Genomic DNA, 15610 nt, shown 5'->3' with positions numbered 1-15610 from the left:
GGGGAAAATAATAATAATAATAATAATAATAATAATAATAATAATAATACTTTAATACTATGAGTAAATAAACTTGTAGATAAAGGAATTTGTCTTTATTTTTCCCAAATCCATCATATAATTTGCTCAAGAGTTAATGCAGCAATGGATATGTCATAGGTACTAGGTACTATGGGTACATGAGAAAGGTAATGACAGGCATCTGTATAGCAAACGCAACTGACCCATATTCCTCAGCTGAGTTCAGTTACTTAGATTCAAAAGGGAAATAGTATTCTGGTCACTCAAAAAATGACATTACAGAACATTTGCATAGCCTTGCTCAGCCTATCTAAGCAAGTCTTGCAAAGACCTAGTCGGCTTTAAATTACTATTAGAGATTAAGGCACTAAAAATATCTGAAACTTTCCTGTGTATTCCACTAACTAAAAGAGTGAAAAATATTAAAATTATTATTTATTATTATAAAAATATTTAAAATTTAGATGCCAATGCAAAGACTTCACAAGAAGGATGAGACCATAATAATGTTGTTAATTTTCTTAAATTCAGAAGTACTGTTTCCTTGACAAATGTTCTCACAACAGAAAAGTAGGAAAGTGCTGACAGTTTAAATGTCATAATGATGATTTTTTTTTTATTTTTTTTAATGCACTGAGGGGGTCATCTAGCTAATGTAAATATTGCCTTATTCTTCATAGAAGTCTATAATTCTACAGATTTTTCAGTCTTAAATTAAAAGTTCCACTGTTAGAATGAGGCATAAATCAAATATCCACAGTGTGTTGATGACAAACTTGGTCAAGAAGCAGTCTTCCTCCATAATAAGCTACAGAATAGATAAATTAGTCTTTGGCCTGTCTTAATCTTCACCCAAGACCACACATGTGCTTACATAAAGCAGGAAAACTGAACAAATAAGTGAGAACTACATAGAAAAGGAAAAATGAATGGGGAAAAAAATCTCATTTTGTGTGGGCTACACCTAACTGTTTCCAGACTTACAGCTCTAGAACCAGGTATTATATTAAGTCATATTAAATGAAAGGTGAGACTCTCAATGCAAATAAGTTGCTATTGTAGTTTGCCTAGAAAACACTTAATCAGATGAAATTGAAGAATGGATATTGTGTTCAAGCCCTGACATAAAACAGCGAGGTAGTGTTTTACCTGAGATTATTAGGGGTAACAGTTGGAAGGATTAATAGTCCTGGACATAAAGACTCCTAGGCGACATAAAGACTCCTAGTGGTGCAGTCTGACAGCTATTCACATTCTAAGTACAGAGAGAATGTGATAAGAGACATTCTGTCCAGAAGAAAAAACACTACTGTGAGGAAGCAATGCTGAATATCTCACAGGTTGTGTCAGCTCTGGGGGCACTCCCAGCCTCGGTCAGTTTCTCAGTATAGTCTTTCACTAGCTCTGAGAACTTGGTAAACAAATATTTCTCTAGTCTTCTTTTCCGTTACCTCTTTAAATTGATGTACTCATAAAAGAACTCATCATCCCCAACGGCAGAGAAAGAATTGATGACAGCAGAAATTTGATTGTTGAACTTTCCTCACTTATCAGTCTAGACTAATTCTCATTTAGTTAAACAGAATGAATATTAGTTATCCTAACACTAAAGAATTATAACAAGAAAATCAATTAATATTTCAGAAAAAATATATACATGTATATATATAGCTAAAAAATCTGGTAATTTCTATTCCACTGCAGATGGATAATGCAGGATACCAGATTTCAGAGACCTTTCTTTTTTTAGAAATTGAGAATATAAATGCACAAGTTACTCGAGGTTTGTTCCATTAACAAGTTCAGTGGACAAACTCGAGTTGACAGTACTCACAAATATGTTAAAACACTGATTAGACTGCTGCATGCACGGAAACATCAATTGTAATGCATGTTGTTGTTTTGCTGTGACAACAGAAAAATAAAATTATATTTTTGAGTGATATTTAATATCTCACTTTTTTTTTTTTTTTCCCTGAAGATTCACTCCAGCCCTTTTATCCTAGTCACTTATGTCTTAGATTAAAAGCATACAGTCCTACAGAGAAACCTGATAAGGAATACAGGTTCTAGAGGAGTCTCTGACTCCAATGCTGAAGCTTTCTTTCAGTCTTTCTCCATGGAGGTATCTCTGGTTTTCCTTTACTCTCGTGATTGTGCTACTGTTAAATAGGTAACAGCACATGCGGAAATACCCCCTCTACGGGATGCAGGTGTGAACGGCAAGCAAATGTTCTGAAAGCAGGATGTGATGCAGAGTGATAAAGCAAAAAAAAAAAAAAAAACAAAACAAAACTGCTGAATTCATATATATGTTAAAGAAGGAAAACAGAAGGGGAAGGAGAAAGAGAGAGGTAAAAAAGGTAAAAGAGAAAAAAAAAAGTAAGGAAGAAATATTGATGAAAATCTAAGACAATATATAAGCAACTGCAAGAAACCTCCACATCTCTATAGTTTTGCATCAGTAAAATTATCATTATCAGATAAACATATTCAGGATTTACTAAGAAAAGTATAAAATGCTTTTTTTTTTTTTTTTTTTTTTTTTTTTTTTTCTGTACTGCATCCCTGTAGATATCATATTGTAATTTTTAGCTTTGGATATCTTTTCAAGGAATACAGATTATTGCTGCTATGCACAAACAACAGTAAAGAAAAATATTATTCTGTTAGTTAATCACCAAATGTGAATAATAGATAATACATCAGGTGTAACAGCAATTTTTATATAACAGATATTCAAAACTAATAATTCTTGTAAGATTTATAAGTAGGGTGATCTCAAACTGTCTGAATTAGTGGTGGGTTTTAAAGTCTCAGAAAGAAAACAGGAAAAAAAAAAAAAAGTAATCAGGACAAACTTGTCTAAAACTATTCTACTGAAAAAGTAACAGACACAACAAGCTGCTTAGTAAGACAACTGAATCAGCATAAGTAAGCTGATCAGGAACAGATATTTTTATGCAGAAAATTGCTTGGAATTTACGGGGGGAGGGGAGAGATACATAACTGAAATAACTTAAAGGAGGCATACTTATTTCAACACAAGACTAACTGTCTTGTAATATTTAAATGTAACATTTAAAAGGTTGTCCTCCCACCCACCCCCCACACGCACACCTCCTCACCCTCCACCCCTTTCTTTCCATTAAGGCCAAGTGAAGAGCATCCAGAAGCATTGCATAATGATAGCTGATTGGTGATCTTTTTCATTTGTGTTAATGTCACCATTAGATCACCATTAGACAAAACTTGCTGTTTAGAAATATTTTCCTTGAAATCAAATATTTTAATAGCAAAGTTTTTGAGGCTTTACATTGCTTTCACTATTTTAATGAAACTCATAAAATGAGTTTGCCTCCCATTGCATACCAAAATCATATGTCATTTACACAAATTATTTTTCACATACTGTCTTATTTCTCCATTACTGATTTTCAAGCTGCCTAAGCAAGATTTGCTCAAACTTGTAGTTAAAATACTAGTACTGCTAAGATTCTTATTATTGCCCTGGGTGAAACCGGAATAATGACAATAGCAACAACTACATACAGAAGATGTAACTTCTCAAACTCAAACTTAACTCACTTGTTAAATTAGGAATATGAAATCTAGATCCTGACTTGACTGTTACGACTGTTTATTTTTCACAAATGTCACTGTTCTAACTGTAGAAGTTAAACCATTTTAGATATCTTTAAATTACAATAATCAAGCCAGAAACTTTGCTACAAAACAGTGAATTCCCATTCCTCAGCACAACCCAGAAAGATGACAGAATCACCACTTCTGGTACTGCTTCAGGTACTACTCTATAAAATTGTTTCTAGCAAGCTGTCCATCTCCTTTTCCTAGAGAACAATTTTTCTCTGAAGAAAATGCCATCTTTTTTCTACCCACAAACATATTTCTCACCCTCTGTCAACATGGCAAATGGCTAGGCTAGGCTAGGCTAGGCTAATGACTAGAAAAAGCAATTTTGTTCATTATCTTTCAAAAGAGAGAAGTTACATTGGACTAAAAACCCTAATCATACTATGCTCAATGACAAGTAATCATTGATTTCATTGAAAAAAACACATTGTGCCACATTTGTTACAATAATGATCTGTAACCCCCATAAAGTTCTTACTGCATGTTCAGTTTTCATAATATGCCAATGACTTTATTACCTTACATTTGAGATGGAAGAGTTCATACAAGTAAACAAATGGATGTCATTAGCATTTGTAATTATATTTGGGAAAAAAGAAGAAAAAGAAAGAAAGAAAGAAAGAAAGAAAGAAAGAAAGAAAGAAAGAAAGAAAGAAAGAAAGAAAGAAAGAAAGAAAGAAAGAAAGAAAGAAAGAAAGAAAGAAAGAAAGAAAGAAAGAAAGAAAGAAAGAAAGAAAGAAAAAGTTAGTTTATCTCTCAATGCTCATACTTTTTCTCAATAAAAAGAATCACATAAACACCTGCTGCTGCAACTCAGTGGCTGACAGTACTTAGTACATAATTCAGTATATGTTTAATGAGAATGTGAGAAATTAATATAAGCCACCGATGAGATGTTTCTTGATGAATGGGACTGCTTATATAGATATAATGATAAGTGTAAACCTCCATAAACTCATATAGCACATATAACTCTGTGTTATAACGAAAATAAATAATAGGAGTGGTTGGCTTAATATGCTGACTAGTGCTCTTATATTTTGAGCAGTATTAGGCTTTATGCTGTTGGACAAACTTCAGTATAAATTGAACTCTAGCTATACAGTATTTTTCTTAAAATAATAATAATAATAATAATAATAAAAATATATAATGTATTGTAAATTATTTTCCTAATTAAACTTTTTGGATTTTAGAACTTCATGCTTTCATTGCTGTAATTAATTGTTTTCTGGATAGATATTCAGGGAGATACAAAACTGACAAATTTAGATAAACATTCAAACAGCTTCTTAAAAAAAAAAAAAAAAAGTCTAGTATTGCATCTTTATACAGATCAATGTCCAATTATAAGCAGAGAGTTGCTGTGGCAAAAGGTCGGGAAAAAATAATCTTTCTGGCATTTATTACTTGGAAAATAAGGTCATATGTGAGGTCAACTTTCAAGTACATAGAGAATAAATTATACTGCAGTATTCTAAATACACAGCAAAAAATATATTGCAATCTCAACATAACAAAAAAAAATGAACATGTATTCCTCATGATTGTACAACAGATCAGACTAGGCTAGTGACAAAAAATCTAGTTGCAATTAATCAACAATTAATAAAAAGCTTATAATGTATATCTGCTTAATTAAAAATGTAGCTTCTTATTAAGGCTGACTTATTTAATTATCTGTTAACTGTCTTTAACACTGAATCATCTTCCACACAAGCTAAACTAAAGCAAAGATATAAAACATTTCAAAATAATTCAGTAGTACACTTCCTTATTGATTATAGGTTATGAAGTAAATTGCACAAACACACACTGCTGGAGTGGCCAGGTTGTCTGATGCTAAATAAATAAATAAATAAATAAATAAATATTTTTTCTTTTGAAATAGAAGACCTTATAGTTAGATAAAACATATCTCTAAGGAAACTTTGTTTGAGCACTATCTGAAGAAATAAATATGCTTATTTGTCAGAACGAAGGCTTGCAGAGATTATTGTCATTGTCCTGAAATATGTTATTTGAGCTGTTTCACAGATACTCATCTTTGATATCTTCCTAGAAAATGAATGAAATTATACTAAAAATCCAATTAGTATTTGACACTTCTCATGCTACTATTAATTGTGAAATCAACATTACAAATAGGAAAATTACATCCATGAAATGAAACACCTTCTGATCCATTTTTACTGTTGTTTGATATCCCAAGTCTCTTTCCTTTTCCTCTTCTCCAAACTACATGTGGAATGTAAATGACTCATTCTTTTATCTGTTGCAGTCATGTCTAGTTTCAGTTTTCAAATCACGCTTTGGCTGAAGAACAGTGTATAATATATCACAGGCAATGCCAATGGAGATAAAGTATATTCTAATCATTTTAGAAAAGTTCTTTCTTTTTTTTTTTTTTTTAATCTGCTTTGGATTAAAAAAAAAAAAAAAAAGAAAAAGAAAAAGAAAAAAAAAAAGGATACTTGTGGTTTCATTTCATGTTCATTCTGAAAGATACTGAATGTCTTTGCTCTGGGCTAGCTACAAGATTTACTGTTTTCTCTGATAGTATTATCAGAGGGCTATTCCACCCTGATACACTGCAATTGTAATGCTAATAGGTTTATAATGATGGCTTAAACTTTACGCTCTGTAAGCATTGGAGACTTCACTCACCTTGTTCAAGTGGCTGGCTTTTAGTTGAAGTAGTTTTCATCTTGAGTGCCTCCCTAACAGACATGTCACAGCAGGAGCCTTTGTTAGTGTCTTGGTCACTGTCAGCCTGATCACTGTCCCCATGCCCGCTGTCCCTCAAGCTGGCTCTTTCTGGATCCTTGAACGTGGAGCTACTGAAATACATATTTAAAAAGAGAGAGAAAAAGAGAGAGAGAGAGAGTTGTATTTACTTGTTCTAAGTTGAATTGTACTCTCTGGCAAAGCAATTTTGACAAGAATGCAAATGGGGAAGCCGAGAAAGTTATTTAATAGGCCTTACCTTTGAACAAACTGCTGCCTGCTGCCCATGTAATTGGGCTCTGCGGGAAAATTGTCTGTCTGCGAAAGAGAAGGAAAAAAATACGTATAGTTGTACACTGGACAAATCTCCTGCAGAGCAACAAGATTTCCTAGAGGAGAAATGATTAATAATTCAAAAATTCTCTTAATCTTCAGATTTGTACATTTTAATTAAATTGGAAAATGCTGGCATGTAATTATGTGCTCAAAACAATTAAATGATTCCGGTCCACAAATTACCTGCTAAAGTAAACAATGAAGCTCCAAAAAGTGGCATTCTCTGTTAGCAACCTGACAGATGACACTGTTTATGGTTTTTTTATTAGTTAGATATTAAGACTGATGGTTATTGAAAATGAGAGAAAAAAAATTACTTTTGCATATTACAAAAGTGAATTATTCGGTAATACTAATTTTTTAAGCATAATTACATCATCTATGGGGATTCTGAAGCCCTTACTACTGTAATGCCATTTAATATATTGCAATATAATTTGTGAATTACATATAAATAAATAAATAAATAAATAAAGACTGTTTGTGGATATTTGGCTGGTTTTTGTTGTTTTTAATTCTACTGGAAAAGTGCAAGTATGAAAATATTTGGATTTTCTCTCTTTAACTGTCATCAGTATTAATAGCTACATCTGAATAATGAGAACCACACATGCAAACAAGAACATTAAATGATTGTTGTAGACAAGTGGTTTTAAAAAAGAAGATACTTTCATTAACTCTGTCATAAGTATATTTTTAGCAGCATGAGCTAAGTAACTGTAGAAGCAGAAGTATTTACAGCATCCAGACCGACATGGAGTCCTGCCAAGGGGAACTGAATTCTCCTTGTATCATCAGCTGAAGTTCTTTGGGAGAAAGAGAGACTGAATCTTTCACAAAACCCCATATACTGTAGATTCACACATGTCACTTTATCTTGCAGCTGACCTAGTGACAGAGCTTCTACTGTTTTCTGCATCACTTCATATCACACCACTATGCTTCGCAGTGGCTATGAGTTTTGCAACAGCATCTCATGTATCAGCATCAGTTACACAGACAGTGCTCAATTAATGGAGCAGAAGGTCCAAGGTAAAGTTTAAAGTTGCACAAGTGACTGGTCTCCCTGATATTTTTTGTTCCCTACCACTTCCCATTTAATTTTTTTAGCTTCACTTTGTGTTTTGTTTGTTTGTTTGTTTATTTTTTTGTTTTGTTTTGTTTCATGACTTGTTTTTTGATTTGTTTTGTAGGCATGTAATAATTAGAAATATTTGCTACTGTTTGTATGGTTGGAATACAGGAGTTCAGAAAAGATGTATGAAGTCACATCTGAAACATAACAATCATGGTAGCAACAATAAATAGGTAGCCATCTGCCAGGCAGATGGATCAAGGATCAAGGCATATATGAAATGGATGTGTTTGTGTATCATGGATAACTTGTGTGAATTAGGAAAGAGACAGAAGATAAAAGTCTTCTATTTTGGATTTATTAAGTGTATCTACACTTCATAAGTGTAACTAGCAGTTCTTATTGCTAGTTAAGTCTTTTGCTTCAGAAATTAGGATTATAACACAGATCGTGTTCACATTTTGAAGAAATGTCTAATTAAAGCTGCAGAGTACATTGTATATGTTTTGTATGTTGTTATAAAAATAACTAGTTTTAGCAAAACTAAAAATAACTAGTTTTAGCAGCAAATTTTCTTCGATATAAACTGTATGAAAGAATCAGATTGTTATTCTTCTGTTTTAAAAATATAGCATAAAACACTGATATTTATAATTCTAAATTTATAATTCTAAATGTCTTTATCATATCAAAATTGCACGCTGTTTAAAAGTCTGTGTATCCAACTAGATACGTGTTCTTTAGCAGCTTTAAGGGGTGAGCTTATAAAACTTCTTAAATACTGTCCAAGAGTAAACAATACTCTTCATTACAGAAGGAGAATTCTGAAAATATGGGACACCAAATCCAGTGTAATGCCACTGTTTTCCAAGTCAGCTTTTCAGAAGTATTCATATTTTCAGCTACAGCTATTCAAACTTTTGGAAATTTAACCACTTCAGTTAGGGAGCTTTGAAAAGAACTTAGGAAAATAAAAAATCCTGGTTTTAAAACATGTAGTTAGAACAACAGTCTACCTTAACTTTTAACATGCTTAAAGATATAAACATGAATATTGAAAGAAAAAAAAAAAAAAAAAGGAAAAAATAAAAAATAGAGGCACAGCATTCTTATACTTAATCTTTTAAATGTAATACAACAGATTTCAGAAGCAGCCTTAATTCTGACTTTTATTCTTTTCCCATTTCAAGTTGAAAGCTAGTATCTCTTGTGAGCAGCAAATCCACATCATATATATATGTATGATATATATATATATAAGGTTACAACATACACATACATCTTGACCTAAATAAACGTATACAATTGCAGAATTCATATTTATTTTCTAGGTCTAATATTTCAACTATAGATGTCCAGGAAAACTGACCTCATACTTTTACTGATAAATCTGCTTCCTCTTAAACACAGTTGCAACTAGAATCAACACCCATTATTCATGCCATCATCAGGCAAAATATATGTTATAAAATGCCTTTTCATCAAATCTCTACTATCTGTTTAGGAAACACAAAACAGACTTTTGCCCTGCAATTAATTATAGCAGGTCCTTAAACATGGTGCTAAGGACTTCTCTATAATCTGGACCATAGTCAGAACTGAGCATACTTTTTGCTTCTTTTGCTTCTACTTTGTCATAGCAATAAAAGCATATCACACACCCTGAACTAGGCAAAATATAAATTTTAAAATAGAAATTACCACAAAATCTTACCTACATTCTTAACAGTGGAAGTTGCTTCTGAGAAATTTTGTATTTATGGTAATTATTAATGACCTTTAATTAAATTGTCATTTGACCAATTTCCCTCATATTGCATCTAAACAGCTGGTTGCCATTTTACAGTAAGTTCATTGTTGCAAAAGGACAGCTATAAATAGTTGACAACTATACGTATACAGCTGCACAGCTCTGAGTTGTATTCTTTTCCTTCTATTCTAAAAGCATTAGGCCTTCTTGTATGAACTATGGAAATATCATACTTGTGATGACTTGTAAAAGGGCAGTCCAAAATCTAGGCAGCAGAAAGAGCATTGTTTCACATATGACAATATCAATATAAAACAAATGGGATAATAAGCAAACATTTAATTTTAAGGCTAGGCGATTTAGAAGAATCTGATTCAAAATGATTCATGGAGAGATGTGAATGTCTAACTCCCTTAAACTTTTATTTACTTTATTCCCAGTAGAAGGGAGAGGTCATACACACAAAATTGTTACACTTTAACATTTATCAGAAAAAAATCCTGATAAGATCTATAAACCTTAAATAATCTCACATGGGAGAGAAAGAAATTAAAAAAAAGATAAAAATAAAAAAGAGAGAGAGAGAAGGATAGAGAGAGAAAGAGAGAAAGAAAAAGGAAGGAAGGAAGGAAGGAAGGAAGGAAGGAAGGAAGGAAGGAAGGAAGGAAGGAAGGAAGGAAGGAAGGAAGGAAGAAAAAGAAAAGAAAAGAAAAAAGCTTCATAAGTGAAAGCAGTTTGAACCAGCCTGGACACAGTGAAATAGGAATTATTGGGAATATTTTTAACAATGGGCTACATTAATTTCTCTTTCTTTGTTTTCTTTTAGAAATTGATGTTCACAAAATTAATGAAATGTTTTGATACTTTTGTAGCTGAAGCTATGGTGGTTCTCCATGTGTTTATGTATATTATATGTATATATTTCAAAAAGAATATTAGGATTAAAATTACAGGCTCATACTATCCAATCAAATTTCAGGGAATTGACTATTGCTCAATGAAAGAATCGTGGAGCACTTTGCAGGACGTCTGCTTTCAAAAACTCCTATAAAAAGAAAGCTCTCTATTAAAAATTGGATGTTTCTAGCTCTCTTCCTTTTCTCTTTTTAATCAAAACCTTTTTTCATACCATCATTCTGAAAATTTTAGAGCAAGTATTGGTCTAATTCACACTGTTTAAATAAAGTTAAAGAACAATAAAATAAAAAGAAAAAAAAAAAGTGAGGAAAAGTGAGAGAGAGAGAGAGAGACAGAGAGAGAGAGAGAAATGCAATATTTAAGTATTCTTGACAAATTATGCCTGGAAATAATTGTCATATTAGGGAAAGATGTATTTGAAAATCTAAAAAAGAAGGACTAAAACATTAATCAGATTTATGAATATTAGGGTACTAGAATATTTATAGTTTTTTCTCAGAATTACAAGAACAAGTATCACATTCTCAGAAATGATTCAACACAATTCTATTTTATGTAGGTGTTCATACCTGAAACTATAATAAAGCAAAATGTCTTTGCTGAATCTAACTCTTTTTAATTAAACATTAAATAAAAAAATGAAATGAAATATCATCCTCTTTATCAGACTATCATTTAATATCTAAGTCATGGACTTTGTGTCTTTTCTTAAGAAGATTAATTCCAAGCACTCACCCTTCCCCCTAAGAAAAAAAAAAGTTCCTATATAATGGCAATCACTTTTCAAGCCAAAAGAATTGTATTCTGCCAAATCAAGTTTTGAAAGACCTGACAATTGTCTTGATTTTGTTAGGAGCTGTTTGTGTTCAATATAATACAATTCTTGCAAAAGGCACCTCAGTCTTCCACTGAGCGTATTTGCTTAGCTAGAAGAAGTAGCTTTTGATTTCATTGGACTTTTTTCATTAAGAAGAGATATTAGTCGAACAAAATATAAATTAAAATACAATTAAAATATATTTAAAATGATATAAAATGTAGAAAAGTAAATAAACGTAAATTTTTAATAAATTATTTTACTTATCTAAAGGGCAAAATTAAGTATACTGTCTTAAGAAATCTTGTCCTAGTATCTACTCTCCACTCTCAATCTTCTGAAAATATTTTTGAGGTATAACTTATATGACATACATATTTGAGAAGTTTCACACTTGATGCAAAAATGTATATTTTGGTGCTACAAGAACTACAATGTGTTTAAGTGAATTTCTGACATATGTAGTGTTCTTTAAAAACACAGGACAAGAAAAACAGATGCATAAGGCCACATCATTCACTAGGATGCTATACGTTTTACTGAAAGATGCTGGTGACTTGTGTTTTCTTTTTCTCTTGAGTGAGAAAAGCAAAACTGTGAGGGAGAGTTCCTGAGCTATTCAGTTGATGCATGGTATGGCTTCTGAAAAATTAGACTCAGGGGACAGAAACTACCATTCTTTCCTGTAAGTAGAGGAATAATTTACCAATCTATCCAGTTATACCAAATTTGTTGCATATATATATAATTGATCTATTATTTAAGATTTCCTATTGATATAGACATTTTATATTCTATATTGATATAGACATTTTAGTTATATTTGTAGTACTGTCTCACTAAAAGAAATTATTTTAAATTTTTTTACAAGTTTACACTGCGATGAACAAGGCACAGAAGAAGATGGAATACCATACTGAAACAGGGGCCAGTCAAACTTTCTCTCACTTCATCGATGGTTGCACCAACCTGAAGTCTGAAGAAGCTAAAGAGGTCACTGCAGAGAGACATATTTGTTTTGGGCCCTGGTAAAAAAAAGAGACCTGAAAGACGATCAAGAACAAACCAGGATCAGCTTTTCTTATATGTGTATATATAAGTGTATATAAAGGTTTTAACCTTTCAGGAAAAAGTTTGCCTATTCGTTAGAGGGAAAGTAAGCTTAACAAAAGCCTTAAGCTCCTGTACCAGGTTATAACATATGTATTTATGGGGAGACCTATAAGAAAGGTGTGACTTTCTTCTCAAAGAAAGGTGTAGCTAGGAAAAAAAGCGTGGAAATTGAACCCCAAAATTTCCTCTACTGAAAAGAGAATCAAGAAGACTTTCCAGGCTGAACTTATTTGCTGTTGGTTTCATAATGTTTTTAGGTCTCTGAGTCTCTTTTTATTTTGCAGAACAGAAACAAGAAATGTATACCTCTAATGAATTTAACACAATCTGGGAAGAGAATGTGCAGAGCTGTCAAATGGGACTAGGAAAATCTAATTGTAATATGAACTCTTACAATGAACTATTTTTTTGGAGAAGGTGCAAGATCAGAACGTAGGAAGAGGTGCAAAATATCACACCACGTAAAGAGCTCTAGCTGAAAGTACAATAGCTTTGCTTCTGCTACCACAGCATCAATAAATAAACATAATGAAATTCATGACACATTATTGCATTGCTCTGTATTGCCTCTATTCATTTAAAAATGATGAACACATTTAAAATAATTCACAACTTGTCAAACGCCTGTGAGCAGTGCAGTTAGACTAGTGCTTTAAGAAATATTTTTGAAGATCTTATGAGAGCTTGATACAACTTATATCAAAGTAAAAATGGAAGTATGGGAAAACAGAACAGTAACTACTTCCCCCTGAATCTACTAGTACAGTTGCATCCAATATATTTACACTGTTCACAAATGATATGTACTTCCTGAAGCTGCGCTGTCAATAAAAAACACATTAAGAACCTTTTGAAAGAGCTTCCTTGTCAATTAGACTGCAGATACATTCTATTGCTCCAGTTTTCCTGTCAATTTAATATACTGGATCATATTAACAGTACTGGCTTGTCAATAAGGCAAATCCAAATCCTATTAATGGAGTTATACTGCCAATATAATCGGCTTCCTATTTATTGAGCTCCCCAGTATCAGGGAAAGCTGTGAAATGGGATTATAAGGTTAGGTTACATACATCTGTCTCTATAGTATATAAATATTTGAGGAGTTTTGTGCAACTGTGTGAAGAAAAACATGTGTAACCCTTTAATAGTTTACCATCACTGAGGAAATATTAAATAATCCTCATTTATCACATTATTTTTCCTGCTTGCTGAAAGTAACACTGTTATATCATAAAATAGTATGCTTTTGTTCCACACACATAGAAATGCCAGGAGATTGCACATGAGTTAGTATCTGTGCCAGAAAAATAAAAAGATAAGACACATTTTAGGAATAAAATATAAAAAGCTCCACAATTTCAATGTTTATTTAGCTCTTGTATTGTGATGTATAATCTCGATATAATGAAGCTTCTAAATATAATTTTAGCATAACAGAAAACCCTGTAAATAATTAATACGAGGTAGTAGTTCACACATATATATAAGTACATATATATTCTACTTATATTATATATATTATATAATATATATAATATATAAGTATATATATATTATATACATATTATATATATATTATTATATATATAAGTATATATTATATATATATTATATAATATATATAATATATATAAGTAGAATATATATATACTATATATATACTACATGCATAGTAGTGTATATATATACCTATATCTATAATATATCTACTTATATATATATAAGTAGAATATATATATACTTTTATATATATATATGTACGTGAACTGCTACCTCATATTAATTATTTTAATATATATTATATAGTATTTATATATATGCTATATATATGTAAGTAGAAGTTCAGCAAGTCTTCTATTTAATAGAAGCCTTAATGAAGTTGAACATTAGTTGCTTTTAACCTATTCAATATTAAATAACTACTTTGACTGGATTAGTAGAATATACAACAGACCATTAAACCTAATTATATTTTTAAAAAAATGTTTCTTAAAAAAAAAAAAAAGTAATTTCATCAAAATGTATTAGGTATTCTCTTATGAAATTAACTCTGTAGGTCTAACTTGAAAATATGGATTAAAACAAACAAACAAACAAACAAACAAAAAAGTGGTCCAAAATGACAGTTAAAGGTCAATGAATCAAGTTGCCAATTATATTTTCTGGTAGCAGATGGGTGCAATGAAACCTAATGATTGAATTTGAAACGCTTTAATGCACCTTTTATCTATGGCTCCCACCATATTGAGTCTACCTTAGTATTCCTAACAGATATTATGTTTACTGCATAACAAACTCAACTACAGTTAGCTAACTAGAATGAAATCTGCACTCATCAGTTTACTCTAAAAATATCATAGCATGAAATCAAAATAACATTTGGGGGAATATCTTTGATATCATTATTTTTGTGTGTTGCTTTTTTTTTTTTTTTTTTTTCATTCCAAACCACATTAACTATGAAATCTATAAGTTAAGAAATTAAAATTAGATGGAGACTTAAAAAAAAAAAAAAAAAAAAAAAAAAACACTACTGTCTCGAAATTTAAGGAGATTATCAAAGTACTTCTTAGCATTTCAAAAATATTTTTTCTCACGTTAGTAACCTTTTTTTTTTTCCTGTGTAAAAACAACTTTGTCTTTTCTGCCTTTCTTTCATAAACACAAATTCCACTATGCAATTGTAAGCTCTTGGGATTTTATTTTTAATTTTGACATATATCTGAAAGATCTTACCAAACACAAATACTCAGTGAAGCCAGTAGGAGTTGTAGAATTTGTCCTCTTTTTAAACTGCTGTTTTCCTGTTTCTGAGAGCAGCATATCAGAAATGCTTTCTGAACATATAAAAGCTTTATAAAAGCTGCAATAATATAAGGTGAAGAGGAGATCAAATTATGGCCTTTTAACACTGACAAACTGTTTTGTACTCATAATATTTAGTAAGGGGTAACAAAGACACCAGATATTTTAAATCTGTTAAGTTTTTGTTAACATCTACCACTACATTTACCTTCTTCTGTCCAACCTATACTCTTACTAAAGTCAACAATAAAACTCCCACTAGCCATGACCTGAGGTCCACTGAAATCAATGGATATTGTCAAATTGGTTTCAGTAGTCCTTGGATCAGTCTTCTTCAATTATGGGATAAGTAGTGTGCTACATTCCCACAGATTCATATGTTGCATGCTGT

The 15610-nt window shown here is 31.4% G+C and overlaps 1 protein-coding gene across 1 annotated transcript in view; it reads right to left on the bottom strand.

Moving 5' to 3' along the window:
* Nucleotides 1–15610, bottom strand: part of PCDH17 (protocadherin 17) — a gene marked incomplete at its 3' end in the record, with an annotated part of 84515 nt that overhangs the window by 51554 nt on the left and 17351 nt on the right. The window contains exons 2-3 of the mRNA XM_082784495.1: nt 6662–6720; nt 6343–6515 (exon numbers count right to left, since the gene is read on the bottom strand). Coding sequence (XP_082640621.1) covers nt 6343–6515; nt 6662–6720 — 232 coding nt within the window. The remainder of the gene's footprint in view (nt 1–6342; nt 6516–6661; nt 6721–15610) is intronic.

Source organism: Aythya marila (assembly GCF_965140915.1).
Source record: "Aythya marila genome assembly, chromosome: 1".
Classification (NCBI taxonomy): Eukaryota; Metazoa; Chordata; class Aves; order Anseriformes; family Anatidae; genus Aythya; species Aythya marila.
This window is presented reverse-complemented; position numbering and strand designations above follow the sequence as displayed.